The 18,072-nt window shown below is 41.7% G+C and overlaps 1 protein-coding gene across 1 annotated transcript in view; it reads right to left on the bottom strand.

Annotated features, from left to right (window-relative positions):
• Nucleotides 1-499: 499 nt before the first annotated feature.
• Nucleotides 500-18,072, bottom strand: part of Ctr9 (CTR9 homolog, Paf1/RNA polymerase II complex component) — a 31,897-nt gene continuing 14,324 nt past the window's right edge. The window contains exons 12-25 of the mRNA XM_070035318.1: nucleotides 17,875-18,058; nucleotides 15,799-15,887; nucleotides 13,405-13,590; nucleotides 13,236-13,323; nucleotides 12,906-13,054; nucleotides 9,424-9,540; nucleotides 9,131-9,276; nucleotides 7,560-7,631; nucleotides 6,925-7,060; nucleotides 6,660-6,806; nucleotides 5,579-5,736; nucleotides 3,293-3,389; nucleotides 2,948-3,060; nucleotides 500-1,546 (exon numbers count right to left, since the gene is read on the bottom strand). Coding sequence (XP_069891419.1) covers nucleotides 1,108-1,546; nucleotides 2,948-3,060; nucleotides 3,293-3,389; nucleotides 5,579-5,736; nucleotides 6,660-6,806; nucleotides 6,925-7,060; nucleotides 7,560-7,631; nucleotides 9,131-9,276; nucleotides 9,424-9,540; nucleotides 12,906-13,054; nucleotides 13,236-13,323; nucleotides 13,405-13,590; nucleotides 15,799-15,887; nucleotides 17,875-18,058 — 2,121 coding nt within the window. The 3' untranslated portion in view covers nucleotides 500-1,107. The remainder of the gene's footprint in view (nucleotides 1,547-2,947; nucleotides 3,061-3,292; nucleotides 3,390-5,578; nucleotides 5,737-6,659; nucleotides 6,807-6,924; nucleotides 7,061-7,559; nucleotides 7,632-9,130; nucleotides 9,277-9,423; nucleotides 9,541-12,905; nucleotides 13,055-13,235; nucleotides 13,324-13,404; nucleotides 13,591-15,798; nucleotides 15,888-17,874; nucleotides 18,059-18,072) is intronic.

Raw genomic sequence — 18,072 nt, 5'->3', positions numbered from 1 at the left:
CCACAGCACTACTTTTGGCTTTTTCCGAATAGTTTATTAGAGTTAAGAGTCTCACGGACTTTCTTGCCCGGGCTGGTTTTGAACCATGATCCTCAGATCTCAGCCTCCTAAGTAGGCTAGGATTACAGATGTGACCCACCCGGCTCCTGAACTGTGTGATCTTCCTATCCTTGAGGATCTCGTTTTTCCTGAGTAGCTGTAACTACAGACATGCACCACCACACCTACTTCCTAAGTTATTCTTAAATTATTAATGGCCAAAATGCTGAAAATAAAAGTTCATACTTAGTTTTCCTGTATCTGAAAAAAAAGCTTCCAGAAATCTATGCTTAGTTTTCTTGTATCTAAAAAAAAAGCTTCCAGAAATCTATGAAGAATTACAGAAAATTGAGGAAACAAACCTTTGGCTTAACGCATGTTTTACCAAATATTCATTTTATATATTGAGCAAATATATAAATTGATATTATCGAGCAAAATGACAGGTTATTCACAAAAGTTGGTAAAAGAATTTTATTAAGTGGCTTTGGGGAAGTTTTTGCATTCTACTAACAGAAAAAGCATTTTCCACATCTTATTCAACCTAGCAAAGTATGTACCTGTGGCTGTACCAGCATTGTTGCATTACACTTTGAAGAACACCTTCTTTTCATATGTGCTTTGGTGCAATTTATACAGGAGACACCTCTTCCTCCAACAAATAAAAATATCTTCAATCTTAACTCAGAGAAGAAAAAAAAGACTATTAATACCAAGTTCCTGCTTCACTTGGTAAAGTAACTTTGCAAAAACCAACAGTACATTACCAGACACAAAGATAGGCACTGCCAGCTTTCAGCCAAGCCTTTGTAGGAACACCTAGCATCTCAGTTTTTACTGTGGTTTTCGCACAATATGAATAGTCTCATTTGCACAAGCAATTCAGTTACTGGACTCTAGCACAGGAAATGTCTCTTGGGGCTTAGCAATATACAAACAGATAGAAAAAAAACTGCCTTAAGAAAAATTTCACAATTTTTTGACTAAACATCTCAGAACATCTTTATCACAGCTTTTATATATTAAAAAATTTTTCCTCCAGAGAGGAAACTCCTTTATGAATAAAACCTAGTCACTATCCTCTGATCCTCGTTCCGAGCCTCGATCTGAGGCCTCATTGTTGGATCCCTCTGGTTCCGATTCATTTCCAGAGCCTTGGCCAGAACCCTCATTATCAGAACCCCGCTCCGACTCATGCTCTGACTCGGCGCTCGGAGAGGCCGGGCGAGAATCATTCTCTGAAGCCCCAGATGGGCTTCGCCCTGACTGTGCTGACTGCACAGATTCATTGTCCGACTGCTCGGAGCCGGAGGGCCGTCGCTTTCGGGATGGCTGGTCGCTGTCTGAATCTTCATCTGACCGCTGTCTTCGGGGCCTCCGCGGGCTGCCAGCCTCACTGCCAGACTTGTTCTGGTTGTCATCTGAGTCACTTTCAGATGAGGTGCGTCTCTTTGGCTGCTCCTCCTCCTCATCTGAGTCGCTGTTGCTGTTGCTGTTCCTGGGGTGCCTGGCAGAGACAAGCATGGCTTAGACCTAAGACCCTGTGCTATTAGAAAAGAAGGGTCCTTAAAGTTCTAGACCTTGAGCTGGGTAGCGTGAACAGGTGTTCATAGGGCAAGAGTTGTGGGGTGCTCCTCTGTGAATAGAGATTATTTTATGTACACCAGGATTAAAAGTGGAAAAAGGTTAAGGCATTCAGCACCAAGCCAGCATATGAACAGGCCAGGATAACTGGAGCTGGGCCAGGGCAGGCATCTGCATTAGGAAACGATGACACACACTACCACGAAAGGGCAGGGTCACCTCCTTACAGACAACAACAGAGGTAAAATCCTAGATTTCAGGTGGCTATCAAGACTGGAAGTCCCAAGGCTTTAACTGTTGAAAACTTCCCTATCCTGTGGCCAGCTGGGCCCACAGACCTCTGAAGAAGTGTGAAGTCACTACTGCTGTCCTGAGATTTGCTGTTACACCATGATAAGATTTAATGAAGATGGGCTAAAAGGGTTCTGCATATCTTTGTCTTTGTTCCCATAATGTGGAAGAGAAAGGGAAGCTGTCTTATGCTGAGAATGGTAGGGGGTAGCCAGGGAGTCTTGACTTCCTCTGGGGGCAAGAACATACCCTTCACTAGAGACTGCTGCTCTCCAGCACATGTACACTGCCAAGCACCTTCCAAGAAAGGCACAATGACCCCTAGGTTCAGTCTAAGTTCAGTCTAGGGAGATGATGTGTCTAACTCCTCACAAGCCAAAATATCCCTACTAACTGAGGAAAGGCTGTGTGTCTGAAAAAGGAAAGTGGACACAAATCCTGTAACCCAGGTCACTGGGAGAGAACGTGAAGAGTGGCTGAGAGATGTACTGTCTTCACTCTGAACTTATTATTATAGGCCTGCAATTTCTTTCATCCCAGCAGGCCAAATATACAACACAGAGTTCAACAAACACCAAGGGCTCAAGTAACCTTGGTCTTGACCTCAGACACAGGCCTAGGAACCTAGGCCTCCCACTGGACCTTTCCACCTTCACTTTTTATTTTTATTTATTTTTTGTTGTTATTGTTTTTGGTCGATCGTTGGCTTGAACTCAGGCCCTGAGATTTTTTGCTCAAGGCTAGCACTCTACCACTTCGAGCCACAGTGCCACTTCTGGTTTCTAGTGGCAAATTGGAGGTAAGAGTCTCTCAGACTTCTTTTGCCTGGGCTGGTTCTGAACCACAGTCCTCCTATCTCAGCCTCAGGAGTAGCTAGGATTATGTGCAAGAGCCAACAGTGCCCAGCTTTTATTGTTATCTCTAACCAAGTTTCAAAAGTCTGTTTCCCTTCTAACTACAAGAAAGAGGAAGAAAGTCTGTTTCCCTAGCTACAGATAGGCTGACTAGCAGCCCTTAGGGGAAAAATTCCTACCCTTCATCAGCAATCTTCAGTTTATCTTCATCTGAAGAATCATCACTTGATGATATTATGGCTTTGGATTTTATTTTTCCCTTCATTGAAGGAGGCAGACGTTCTGGCTTGGGCTAAAGAAAGAATATTGAACATGACAAGATTAGTCAAGACTCTTGCATTAATTAGGACACCTTATATTAAATTGGGTTTTCATGATAATGACAATAAGTAGCCACCAACAGATTATAAGAACAAGTATAAGAACTATGAGAACTAGAAGCAGCTGTAGAGAGAGAACTCTGTAGAGAGAATTCTCTAGTCTCTTGTGTACAGATGGCAGGAACACATTATATGTAAACTTACAGCCTTCTTCTTCTCTGATCTTGGTGGACGGCGCTTCTTTGGTTTGGGGCCATTTTCTGTTTCATCATCATCAGATCCCTCTTCACCCTTTGGAGCTCTTAAATAATGAACACCAACGTTTATCAAAGGTTGAAACATAGCTCAGAGGTAAATCACACTCCTACCATGTGTGAGGCCCTGGGTTCAATCCCTAGAAATCCTCCCCCGACTACACACACAAAAATATTTGTCAAGAGCAAGGGGATAAGAAAGAGAAAAGAGGGAGTAAATCTGATCAAAGTAAAATATATGCATATGAATATGAGATATTACAATAAAACATCTCTGCACAATTAACATTTGCTAATAAACAGAGTGCCCCTCTGAAAAACAGAAGTCTAAGACTACTTTGTCACCACAACAGTCCCTTTGTGCATGGCCACCAACTTCAGCAGCCACACTGTATCCTCCTCTAGAGCACGGCTATGCTTTCTTTCCTTTTTTTTTCTTTCTTTTATGCCAGTCTTGGGGCTTGAACTCAGGGCCTGGGTGCTGTTCTTGAGCTATTTTTGCAAGGCTGCTCTACCACTTGAGCCACAACTCCATTTCCTGCTTTCTTTTTCTTTCTTTTTTTTCTTTTTTTTCCTGCTTCTAGTTAACTGGAGATCAGAATCTCGTGAACTTCCCTACCCTGGCTGGCTTTGAACCTTAATCCTTAGACCTCAATCTCTAACTAGCTAGGATTACAGGTGTGAGCCACCAGTGTCTGGCAGGCTATGCCTTACTCTTGCTGCACACGTGACATCTGCTGATTAACTTGTCACTGCTGGGCTCCCTTGCTCATCCATGTTAGAACACTGTGCTTGTGCTTGGAGTGACAGATTGTGGGCAAAATCCCAAGCTCCTGACCTCCACATTTTCCCTCTCCTTACTACTACTACTGTCACAGATCATTTACACATGCTTGGTTTCTCTCCCAAGGAGTGGATGCTGAATGGAGGCACCATGCCTGGGGTTACAGACAACTTGAGCTCCTCCATGTGGAGGACAGGCAGGGCCGCCTGGCTTACCACAGAGGACAGTGGGTCGTTGAAAGACTTTGATACAGTCACACTGTAGGCACTCAGAAAGGGCATGAGGCAGGCAGCACACTGCTGTTTCAGGATAAACAGACTCAATAACTTTGCAAACTGCATGTGCAATGAGTGCACACAATGGTGCAATGAGTACACCTCACATATACTGTCTAAAACATAGGACCTTCTTTTTTTTTTTTTTGTGACAGTCCTGGGGCTTGAACTCAGGGCCTGGGAGTTGTCCCTAACCTGTTTTGCTCAACACTAGCACACTCTATCCCTGGAGCCACAGCTCCACTTCTAGATTTTTTTTTGGTGGTTATTTGAGTCTCATGGATTTCCCTGCTCAGTCTGGCTTTGAACCACAAATCCTTGGATCTCAGCCTCATGAGTAGCTAGGATTATAGGTGTGAGCCATAGGGACCTGACTTGAGATAGGGCAATTTTTTTTTTTCCCCCAGTTGTGGAGCCTGAACTTTGGGCCTGGGTGCTATCCCTCAGCTCTTCAGTTCAAGGCTAGCGCTCTACCACTTGAGACACAGTACCATTTCCAGCTTTTTCTGCTTATGTGATGCTGAGGAATAGAATCCAGGGCCTCATGCACGCAAGGCAAGCACTCTACCACTGAGCCACCTTCCCAGCCCCAAGATAGGGCAATTTTTAAGACATAAGAAAGACAACAATCAAGATGTACTATATTCATAAAACTGTTTTGTTGAATGGCAACTCTTTGTACAACTACTTTAAAGATAATAAAAATATATTAAAAAAAAAAAGGGCAAGGATGACTAACATAGCTCCCAGGAGGAAAGATGTAGAGATGCATGGAAGCAAAGGACGCAGGGGATTGGGAAACCAGTTTCTTTCTGGATTAAGGCAGGAGCTGCGTTACAAAAGCTTCACTTTACCCCTAAATGCAGAATAAAGATCCAGATGTAAAAGGACTTTGGTTCTTTTTTTTTTGGTCCGTCATGGGGCTTGAACTCTGGGTTTGGGCTTGTCCCTCAGCTCTTCAGCCCAAGGCAAGAGCTCTACCGCTTGAGCCACAGCGCCACTTCCGGTTTTCTAGTGGTTTATTGTAGATCAGAGTCTCAGACTTTCCTGCCTGGGCTGGCTCTGAACCATGATCCTCAGATCTCAGCCTCCTGAATAGCTAGGATTACAAGCATGAGCCACCAGCACCTGGCACTTTGGTCCTTTTACAAAGTTATTAAAACATTCAAGAACCTACCTTCTCCGCTTCTTCTTCTTCCTCTCCCCACCCTCCTCCTCTTCACCTTCTTGCTCACTCCCGCTGCCCTTCCTTCTTTTCTTCTTTTTTGACACAGGCAGGTCATCATCGGTGTCGTCATTAACAAATTCATCGAATTCACCTCCTTTCTTAGATCGCTAAAATGCAAGCAAGAAACAGCTAGTTATTTCCATGCTCATGTAATACAGCAGGATCACTGCACTGTGCTCTACCATTCATTTGACAAGCGAAATGCTCTATTAGTCACTGACTTAGACTCATGGAAGAGGCCTTGACTATATCTGGGGTTTGAACTCAGAGCCCTGCACTTGCTAGGCAGGTGTTCCACCATTTTGAGCCATTCCCCTACTCCTTCTCGTTTTAGTTGTTTTTCTGGTCGGATCTTGAATTTTTGACTGGGGTTGACTAACTTTTTGCCTAGGTTAGCCTCAAAGTGCAATCTTCTTGACCTTTGTTTCCCAAGTAACTGGGATTACAGGCATGAGCCACCTTGCCTGGGAAGAATGGTTAAAACTTTGTAAAAATTATTAACTACTTATGAGGTCACTACAAAATAAAAGGCACTTAGCTAATCTAAGAATACTCTTGTAAATACAAATATCTGACTTAGGATAGAATTATGGTCAATTTACCCCAAGTTAAAGATGCATTTAACACACATATTGAAGATGGTGGCTTAGTCCCATTAGCATACAGCAGAGGACTTCTGCTCACCCTTGTGAGCCTGTGGCTGGCCAGTGTCACAGGAGAGTGTCATGTTATGACCCTAGTTTGGAAAGAGATCTAATCTCCAAATTCTGAATACGTTTTTATTTTCCACCATTGCAAAGTTAAAAAAGAAAAACTGCAAACCGAACCACTGTTAAATTACAATATGGCCACATCATATACTTCATGAGGTGCCCCCAGGGTTCTACCTCAGCATGTTCTCCTCCCCACCCCCTCCCTGGCCCTCACCACAAGCACACACAGAGCCCAGGACTTACATGCTGGATACTACTTTAACAATTTGGGGTTAGAATAGAGCGCAGTTACCAGTGACAGCAGGCGGCCATCTTACCCGTCCACCACCACCTCCTCTCTTCTTCTCTTTTGTTGCTTCCACTTCACCAGTAAACATAAGGATATTTTTAGTCTTTTCCACATACTGGGCCCGTTGTTCCAAAAGTTTCTTTTGCTCTTCTTTTTCTCTCAGACGTTTCTCTTCCTATGGGGGAAAAGGTAGGGAAAATAACCCATGGCCATAATTCCAAGCAGAACTTCTTCCTTAACTTACACATACACAGATACACACAAATGCTGTAAGAGAAGGACATCATGGATACCTGTTCTTTAAGAAGTTTCTGCCTCAGCAGCTCCTTTTCTTGCTCTTGCTTGGCCCGCAACTCCCGCTCTTCTTCATCTTGCTTCCGTGCCCGGGCCACATGGTACTGGGCCTGGCTCAGTAAGTCAGAGCACTGCCTAGAAGCATCACCTCAGTTAGTCTACTTTGTTCAAAACCTTGGCATGTCTGTTTTCCTTATGTATAGTAAAAAATTTAAAGCAGATGATTAACTGCTACTTATGGAAGGTTTTAATTAGCAAAATTAACTTGATTGTACGTCAACACTCTTAACTGTTATGCTTCTAAACTATAAATGCTCTCCCAAAACACAGCTAAAAATATTCCCCAACATTATCCCTGAATATGACAACACTCATGAATCCTATCTTTGATTCTGGTGACAAGGCTGACATTAGGAAAACAGAAAGGTAGTTTTCCTTACAATTTAAGTACTTGTGCTAAGTCAATCTTGCCAAATTCCCTGATAGGAGGTGGCCTTGGTATAAGTAAGGGAGTTTCTGAGGAGGAATATGAAGAACTGAGCCCTGGTGGCCAGGAACCTCTACCCACCACTGTGATTTTTCAATCCACTCAGTATCATTCTTCTAACAGCATCTTCTGGAGGTAGTGGCTTACCTGGCTTCTGTAGCAGCCAAGGCCAAGTCGAATCTCATTTTATCTCCCACTTTACTCAAGTAACTGAAGTATCTGAAAGGAATGAGGAAACAAAATATTTGAAAGAACGTTCTACTGAAATATTTTCCCTCCCCTCCTGCGTGCGCGTGTGTGTGTAATATGTGTGTGGATGCCAGTTTATGTGCTTAAACTCAGGACAAGGATACTGTTACTGGGCTTTTGTGCTCAAAGCTAGTTCTCTATCCTTTGAACCAAAGCTCTATTTCTAGCTTTTTGGTAGTTAACTGGAGATCAGTCTCATGGGCTTCAAAACCTGGGCTGGCTTTTAACTATGATTCTCAGATCTCAGCATCCTTAGTAGCTAGGTTTACAAGTATGTAAACCTATTTTAGCACTTGCTAAAATAAGACTCTTTAGATTTTTAATCTGTTCTACAAAAACAGCATGAGTAGCTGGGTGTTGGTGGCTCATGCCTATAACCCTGACTACTCAGGAGGCTGAGATCTGAGGACTGCAGTTCCAAGACAGCCCAGATAGGAAATCCTGTGAGACTGTTATCTCTAACCACCAAGTAAGCCTTGAGCAAAAAAACCTCAAGGACAGTGACCAGGTCCTGAGTTCAAGCCCCAGGACAAGCATGCACAAAAGCAATTTATATGCTATTTATTATTTGTTTAATGCATAAAGGATACATTAAATGAATATATAATAGAAAAATCATATAATAAATTCAAAAATATCTAAATCAAGCAATAAACATTAAATGTACTAGACATGTCAGCATGGAGGTTGGGTTGCCTTAGGTCAGAAAGCACTTACAATCTCCCACACTAGGCAAGAAATGTAAATATGGTTGGATAAAACCTAAAGAGATGCCAGGTTTTAATTTCACATACACTAAATTACCAACTAAATACTATATGGTTAAATACATTTGGAACTGAGCTCAATCATCTATTAAACAACATTTAAGTGGTAAATTCTCAATCCTAGCTCAACAAAAACCAACAGCCCATACATACATAAACAGAAACACTGGTTTGAAAAGTTAAACCAAAATAGGTAGAGTCTAATCATTGTACTTGTGTAAATATTGGGTCATATAATTGTCAAAGCAATGAAAAAGCAAGGACAAGCTTGCACAGCCAGTTTCTTTTTCTTTTTTCTTTTTTGCCGGTCATGGGGCCTGAACTCTGGGTCTGGGCGCTGTCCCTCAGCTCTTCAGCTCAAGGCTAGCGCTCTACCACTGGAGCCACAGCACCACTTCCGGCTTTTTCTGTTTATGTGGTGCTGAGGAATGGAACCCAGGGCCTTATGCTTGCAAGGCAAGCGCTCTACCACTGAGCCACCTTCCCAGCCCTGCACAACCAGTTTCTAGGAGTCAGTTTACATGATCCAAATCTGGTAGGAGTCTGACTAGAGTAGCGCCACCTGCTGGCAACTGTCTAGCCTCTACAGTGCTTGAAGGATTCTAATAGTAATTTTTTGAGGAAATGACTTTCTGCATTTTTGAAGACAAACAGTTTTAGAGAAACAAAATAGTTACAATAATTGTTTCTGCAAGCACTTACCTGTGTGCCAGCTCCAGTTCTTTCACAGCATTAAGTACTTCCTTCAGATTACTCTTTTCATCTTTCAGGACAGAGGTAGCTAATCTTTGCAAGACCAGTGCCACGTTAAACATAAGAACTGTATCACTGGGTGCCACATGTCTAGCCTGTAAACAAAGAGCAAAGCCAATGACGTGAAAATGATTATAGCTGAGTAAAAGTATTTGTATTTATGTAAAGCTGCATACAAGGTAATTTTAAAATGCAATGCAGTGCAGGCATGGATGAGAGCAATAGTCAATTCTTGCTTTTACCTTCAGCAAAGTTTGCTTGCATTCCTGTAACTTGCCACACTTGAAGAGTGCCCGGGCCAAATACAATACCACTTCAGTATTTTGGTGCTTATAGAACTTTCTGAGGCAGTTCTCATACTACAAAAAAAGGAAAAAGTTAATTAAAAATGCAACAGGTATTTTTTAGCAAAATTTGCAGAGTTTAGAAACTTTGTAGAGCTGGGCACTGGTGGCTTACACCTGTAATCCTAGCTACTCAGGAAGTGGAGATATAAGGATTGTGGTTCAAAGCCAGCCCAGGCAGGAATGTCTGGGAGACTCATATCTCCAAATAATCACCTAAAAACCAGAAGTTGAGCTGTGGCTCAAAGTGATAAAGCACTAACTTTTAGCAAAAAAGCTCAGGAACAGTGCCCACCAGGCCCTGAGTTCAAGCCCCATGACTGACCAAAAAACCAAAACATACCCAAAACCCTCTGTAGAAAGGGTTTCAGAGAATAATAGGGAAATGATTTTTGAAATTCATCAGAATGCTTTTTACCAATATAAAAATCTTATCAGCGAAAAACCAGACACTTGAGAGAGGTTTTTTTCAACTTGAAATTTAGATTAACAGATTAAGAAAGGGTGAACAAATTAGAAAACTTTTTCCTTCTTAGGCAGGTGCTCCATCACAATCAAACCCTCATCTCTGGAAAGCCTCTTTCCAATCTTTAGCAATACTACTTAAGATCTACTGATCATTTATTAGAAGTCATATACTTGGACTGGAGTAGTGACTTAAGTGGTAGTGCAGGGAAAAGAAAAAGCTGAATAACAGCTCAAGGATCTAGGGCTGGGAATGTGGCTTAGTGATAGAGAGCTTTCCTAGCATCCAAGAAGCCCTGGGTTCAATTCCTCAGTACCACATAAATAGAAAAAGCTGGAAGTGGCACTGTGGCTCAAGTGGTAGAGTGCTAGCCTTGAGCAAAAGAAGCTCAGGGACAGTGCCCAGGCCTGAGTTCAAGCCCCAGGACTGGCGTGCGTGCGCGCGCGCGCGCACACACACACCCACGCATGCCACCACACACACACACACACACACATGCCACCACACACACCCACACACACATCCACACACACACACACACATCCACACACACACACACACACACACACACACACACACACACACACACACACACACATGCCACCAAAAGAGGAAAAAAATCATGCTCTTTATCTTTTGGATTATACTCTCTATATCTTAGGATCTGTAGAACCTACTGGCAATGCTTAATGAAAAACCTTAACAGTTCCACTTGCTAGCTGGGGAAGAAGAACCTATTAACTAGCTGGGGAAGAACAACCTATTAACTGGTGCTAATTTCAATTTGAATATGGAACTTTTTGACCAACACATCTTGTTATGAATAACGATGATTTTATAGGACCTGGTTAACAGTTTGTATTTATTTAAAGGTAGTATTATTGTTCTGCAGATCAGGAAGGCTTATCTCAAAGAATACAAACTGTGAAGGTCCCTAAGTCTCAAAATTCTAAATGTGGGTAATGACCCCCAGGGCCTTATGCATGCAAGGCAAGCACTCTACCACTGAGCCACCTTCCCAGCCCTCGACTACCTTTTGAAAGAAGTCTATTCTTTTTTATTTTGTTGGTCATGGGGCTTGAAATGTCGGTCTGAGCACTGTCCCTCAGCTCTTCAGCTCAAGAGCACTATACCAACCACTTGAGCCACAGCACCACTTCCAGTTTTCTGATGGTTCACTGGAGATAAGAGTTTCACAAGCCCAGCACCAGTGGTTCATGCCTGTAATCCTAGCTACTTAGGAGGCTGAGATCTGAGGATCACTGTTCAAAGCCAGCCCAGGCAGGAAAGTCCGTGAAACTCTTATCTCCAATAAACACTCAGAACACCAGAAGTGGCGCTGTGGCTCAAGCGGAAGAGCACTTGCCTTGAGCTGAAGAGTACAGGGACCAAGTGCCCAAGCCCAGAGTTCAAGCCCCATAACCGACCAAAAAAAAAAAAAAGAGTTTCATGGCCTTTCCTGCCCAGACTGACACTGAACCGCGATCCTCCTATCTCAGCCTCCTGAGTAGCTAGGATTATAGGCATGAGCCACCAGCGCCCGGCAAGAAGCCTATTCTTTCTGACCATAATACAGCCTGAAGAACCCAAGAACCTTTTTATTTTATTTATTATTTTGTCAGTCATGGGGCTTGAACTCTGGGCCTGGGCACTGTCCCTCAGCTCTTTAGCTCAAGGCTAGCGCTTTACCTCTTAGCCACAGCGCCACTTCCGGTTTTCTGAGTGGTTTATTGGAGAGTCTCTTGGACTTTCCTGCCCAGGCTGGCTTTGAACCACAATCCTCAGATCTCACTCTCCTGAGTAGCTAGATTATAGGAGTGAGCCATCTGTGCCCGGCTCCTTTTTTTTGACAGTTGTGGGGCCTGAACTCTGGGCACTGTCCCTCAGCTCTTCAGCTCAAGGCTAGTGCTCTACCACTGAGCCACAGCACCACTTCTGGCTTTTTTCTGCTTATGTGGTGCTGTGGAATCGAACCCAGGGCCTCATGCTTGCGAGGCAAGCACTCTACCACTGAGCCAACTTCCTAGCCCGATGCCCGGCTCCTTTTTATTTTTTAATGTTATAAATGCTGATGCTGAATTTAAGTTCAAGCAGTCAACAAATATGATAAGCATAACAAAGTTCTGCAGGCACAAAATATTATCTCTATAGTTTTTCTTTTTAAAAACAAATTGGGTGTAGTTGTATAAGTGGTAGTCCCAGCTATTTGGAAGGTTATGTGAGGGTCACTTGAGTCTAGACATTTGAGATTAGCTTGGGCAAAATAAAAAGACCTTATCTCAAAAATTAAACATTATTTTAAAAGACTGCTAGATACAATCCTAGTTAATTAGGGGGCTGAGATATGAAGATAGTGATTTAAAGCCAACTTGGGCAGAAAAGTCATGAGGCTTTGTATCTCCAATTACAAAAAATAAAAATAAGAAGTGAGCTATGGCTTAAGTAGGAGAGCATCAGCCTTGAGCAAAAAAGCTCAGGGACATTGCCCAGGCCCTGCGTTCAAACCCCAGGACATTTAGCTTTTCTGAAATTCAGTTGTTTCCTAAACCAACTGAATAAATATTAAGCCCTCCTATTTTTTTAGTACTTACTAGGCATACTGGCATATTTTAGGAATGCTATGGCCAAGTACTTTTTATGCTGTATCTTCCCCAAATTCTATGAAGTTAAGTTGCAATGAGCTCCACTTTATAGACAGTAAACCTGGGTCAAGAGGATGCTCTTACTTCAGGGGTGCAGTTACTCACATCTGCCTGGACACCAAAGCCTGGCCTACTTAAGTAATTATAAACCTCTATGGACAAAAAGTATCAACAGAGATGGCATACAAGTCTAGACAGGGCCACCATGGTTAAGAAAATATCTGTTCATCAATGAACATGGTATACAAATATCTTGAGAGGCAAGACTTTACCATTTGCACGGCGCTGATATACTGCTTTTGCTCCACATAGATGTGTGCTAAGTTCAACCAGACATCACTGATATCTGCTGTTGCTTCTCTTACTTGGGCAAATACATCACGTGCTTCACGGAAATATCCTTTGTGGGCCAAAACAGCTCCTGAAGTTATATAAAAAGGCTTACATTTAAGAACTTCCTAATTGCAGCCAGAAAACCAACGCAAAGTCCAATTTGAAAACAACTACATTGATTACATTGGGCAGGAAAGACTGATCAACAAACATTCCTCCAAAAGCATTCATTTCACAAGTCACTGTAGATACCCCAGTCTTATAATCACCTATGCCATTAGCAGCATACAGATTCTTTGCATCATTTCTGAGAACTTGTTTATAGATGGCCAGAGCACGGTCTTGATGACGCTTTTCCTATAAGAAACAAGTGTTATTAAAGAATTCAAACTAGGATGCAGAGTATCAGTTTTATTTCAAAAGACAAAAGGAGACTACCTTTTCTCTGTCTCGGGTAGGCTGATGCAAAGTTTGGAGCCACACATTGCCAAGGGCTAGCATGGAGTAAGTGTCACTCTGTGTGGATGGCTGTTTTAATATCCTCTCAAATTTCTTCTGACCTGGTCCCCATTCTTGTTTAGCCAAATGAAGATTACCAATCAAAGACCAAGCATCTGGATGATCCTAAAACATATGCATAAAGATATTGAGGGAGATTAATTACCTTTACATAACAGCTATAACAGAAGAGTTTACAAGTATATTATAATAGTAGTTTTTTTGGGATTTCAGGCCCACCTGAGGTGTATAGAAAGTTTACACATAACATTCAACAAAAGGAATAAAGTAGCTGAGTACACTGGCTCAAGTCTGTAATGTTAGTGGAGTCAGAGCTTGAGAAATTGAGATTTGAGGTCAGCCTGGACAAAAAAAAGTTCAAGAGTTCCATGTCAACCAATAGCTGGGTGTGGTGGTATGCATCTGTCATCCTAATGACACAGGAAACATAAATAGGAGGATCCCAGTCAAGGCTGACCTGGGCATAAATTGAGACTTATCTTTAAAATGACCCAAACAAAAAGGATAGGTGGCATGGCTGAAATGGTAGAGTTGTCTACCTAACAAAAGGCTTGACTACAAACCCTTGTACCACACAACAAAATGAATAGAATAACAAAACAATACCAGTATACTGCCCATCAGCAAGAGCAAATGATGATTTGCAAAACTTTCAGTTGTTTGTATGCACACTTACATGATGGTAGATATGTATTGAACTCTATTGTAAAATCTATTCGTATTGTGGACCACAGTGAGGAAGTTTAGATAATATCTCTGGTTCCATTCGAAATGCCAAGATACTATGACTCCATAAACTTTTCTCATGTAGTACAAACTAAATTCCAAGTGAAACAAACTCCAGAAGATAAAAGACATGAATCAAGTGATAGTGTTGAGTACAGCTGGGGTAAAAGGACAGGATGAGGGAAATGAAGAAAAAATAAGAGGGAAGGAAATAGAAAAGCCCTATGATTACATGACCAATAAATCGACTACAGTAGACAACCTGTCTGTGGTATCCTCAGATATATAGTTCTACTGAGGAAAATTCATGAATGCTCAGGATGCATAGACTTCAGTACTCTAAAATTGCTCAAATTTACCTACACTATTATGTACAGCTGTGACAAGTTACTGTTATTTACATTAATTCTGCGCAGCCAAAAAAAGATCTTATTTCATTTTTTGGGGGGGAAGAATTGGGGTGCTTGAACACAGAGTTCCATACTTTCAAGACGGGCATTATAACATTGGAACCACACTTCTAGTTCCATTTTGTACTCTTTTCTCAATAATACAGATGCTTGATTCAACTTTCCCATAACACCATCCAACTTCCACTAAAGACATGCTGCCTTTCTATAAATCTAAAATTTCCACTTTATACATTACATAGCCTTCCTGCTTAGAAGGATTACCTTAAGTTTTAATTAGCCTTTTGGGCATCATTTGCTTTTTTGGAGGCAGATTCTCACAAAATTAAGGGCAGGGAAAGAACAGATCATATGATTTAAACCCAACTGATACTAACCAAGAGCTTCTCTTCATCAACTGAGCTGTATGATCTGTGTGCAGGAATTTAACATATTTGTTTTTGAAATTTCTTTTTTAGAAAAAAAATTTGTTTTGACCAGACTAGGCCAAAACCTCATATAATGAATCCATGAAAACAAAGGCTTACTGGCCAGGTACTGGTGGCTTGCACCTGTAATCCTATCTACTCAGGAGGCTGAGATCTGAGGATCTTGGCTGGAAAGCAGCCTGGTAAGAAAAGTCCCTGTGAGACTTATATCCAAGTAACCACTCAAAAATCAGAAGTGGCATTGTGGCTTAAAGTGGTAGAGCAGTCTGGAGCAAAAGAGCTCAGGAACAACATCCAGGCCCCGGAAGTCAAGCCCCTGACTGACAAAAAACAAGTAAATAAAGGCTTTCTATATAATCCTTTAGTATCTTTAACAAGTAAATGTAAAAACAAAAACAAACAAACAAACGAAAAAGGAAATAAAGTTACTACCAGAAACATGATGGTCATAAAAAAGAAAAACTGTGGGTCTGGGAAGGTGGCTCAATGGTAGAGTGCTTGCCCTGCTTGCATGAGGCCCTAGGTTCGATTCCTCAGCACCACATAAGCAGAAAAAGAAAAAAGCCGGAAGTGGCAATGTGGCTCAAGTGGTAGAGTGCTAGCCTTGAGCTGAAGAGCTGAGGGACAGTGCCCAGGCCCAGAGTTCAGGCCCCATGACCGGACCCAAAAAAAAAAAAAAGAAAAACTGATTTTGGAGGGTAAACGGTGAAAAAAATTATTTCTCAAACCTAAGTCTTAACATTACCAACCTGATTAATCTGAAGAGCTTCCTTAAACCAATCTGAAGCCTCATAAAAGTTTCCTTTATCTCTAGCCATGGCTCCTAGGCGCAAATAGCCTGAAAATATACATTTAAAAATAAACATTAAAATAAATATTAGATGGAAGGATTTTAATTTTAAGTTTATGTTTTAGAACCACTGTCCTTTTGTTAATACATCAACATGGAATAGAAAAACCTCACAAAGAAATAGCTACATCAATCTAACAAGAGTAATTTTTATCACCACACGATCAAGTCTGATGTTTGAAATCTAAGATTCATCTCTTTCACTCCATTCTCAATGCTAAAAACCCAGCTGGGAAGTCCTTAACTCAAGCAATGTTATTTAAAAAGTTTGAGGCAGATGCCATTGGCTCATACCTGTAATCTTACCTACTCAGGAGGCTGCCATCTGAAGATTGAAGTTTGAAGCTAGCCCAGACAGGAAAATCCATGAGACTCTTATCTCCAATTATCCACAAAAAACAGCTAGAAGTGGAGCTGTGGCTCAAGTGATAGAGCACTAACTAGTCTAGTCGAGCAAAAAAGCTCAGTCCTGAGTTCAAGCCCCTGGATTAGCACATACATACACAAAGCTTAAGCTGGTCTGTTTCCAATTTCCATACAACATACACCTATCAGTTACTTTTCTTTTTTTTTTTTTTTTTTTGGTCCGGTCATGGGGCCTGAACTCTGGGCCTGGGCGCTGTCCCTCAGCTCTTCAGCTCAAGGCTAGCGCTCTACCACTTGAGCCACAGCGCCACTTCTGGCTTTTTTCTTTTTGCTTATGTGGTGCTGAGGAATCGAACCCAGGGCCTCAGGCATGCAAGGCAAGCGCTCTACCACTGAGCCACCTTCCCAGCCCCTCAGTTACTTTTCTTAAAGCATTACATTCATATGACAAAATAGTGAAAGACCAGACTACTAGGGACCAGTAGTTAGGAAACCCTAGTTCTAACAGTGGCTCGTCTACTTAACCCTTCAGTGTAAATTGTTTTCTATAGAAAATGTGTCCTCATGAAATCAATAATGTTGGGGGTGGGAAGATGGCTCAGTGGTATAGGGCTTGCCTTGCATGAACAAGACCCTGGTTCAATTCCTCAGCACCACATAAGCAGAAAAAGCCAGAAGTGGTGCTGTGGCTCAAGTGGTAGAGCACTAGCCTTGAGCTGATGAGCTGAGAGACAGTGCCCAGACCTAGAGTTCAGGCCCCACAGACCAACAAAAAAAAAAAAAAAAAGAAAGAAAGAAAAAATAAAGAAAAAAAATCAACAATGGCAAAATAAAAAAAGAAAGAAGCAAAGCATGGATCACTGCTACCTATCAAATCAATTTAAATTCAGTCTGGTAATTAACCAAAATCTTATTTATAACTGAAAATAAATAAAGTTTATTTACTCTGAATGACTTTTGAATCCATAATGTACATTACAGATGCCAAGTTAATAGCTTTTTTTAAAGTCATTTGTAAGGCTTGAATTCAGGGCCTAGGTGCTGTTTTACTCAAGGCTAGCACTCTACCACCTTGAGCCACAGCTCTACTTCAGGTTTTTGAGTGGGTTAATTGGAGAAAATAGTCTTGTGGGGACTTTTCTGCCTGGGCTGGTTTTGGACCATGATCCTCAGATGTCAGCCTCCTGAGTAGCTATGACTACAGGCATAAGCCACTGGTGCCTGGCTGTTAACAGCTTTTAATATGGACTAGAATCAAAGTATCATGTTTTAAGTTATTTTATTTTTTATTAAATTTGTTTTGTTTTGGTGCTAGTACTTGAACTCAGGACTGGACACTGTCCCTGAGCATTTTTCCTCAAGGGTGGTACTCTACTACTTGACCCACAACTCCAGTGGCTTTTTACTAATTAGAACTAAAAGTCTCATGGATTTTTCTGCCTGGGCTAGCTTTGAACCACAATCCTCTGATCTCAGCCTCTTGAGTAGCTAGGATTATAGGTGTGAGCCACAGGTGCCCAGGTAAGAAAGATTTTTTCGCCCCGCTAAGCTTGTGCTGCAATTTTTGCAATTTAGGACTTTTCTAATATGAAAGGTTTAAAATTCTTACAGTCAACGTAATTCGGATGTTCTCTTAGGATATTTTTATATAGTTTCTCAGCTTCATGGAATTCACACATGGCTTCATACAGCCTGGCTAAGTTATATGAGGTGGTGACAGAAATGGCATTGTAATAGTGTTCATCATGCTCAGCCTCGGCCTTTGCACGATCCAGGGAGGCCAAAAAATATTTCTATGAGGAAGAAA

Source organism: Dipodomys merriami, unplaced genomic scaffold, assembly GCF_024711535.1.
Source record: "Dipodomys merriami isolate MVZ:Mamm:240054 unplaced genomic scaffold, mDipMer1.0.p SCAF_25, whole genome shotgun sequence".
In the NCBI taxonomy this organism is placed as follows: Eukaryota; Metazoa; Chordata; class Mammalia; order Rodentia; family Heteromyidae; genus Dipodomys; species Dipodomys merriami.
Note: the sequence above shows the minus strand (reverse complement) of the source record. Positions and strands in the feature narration are given on the sequence as shown.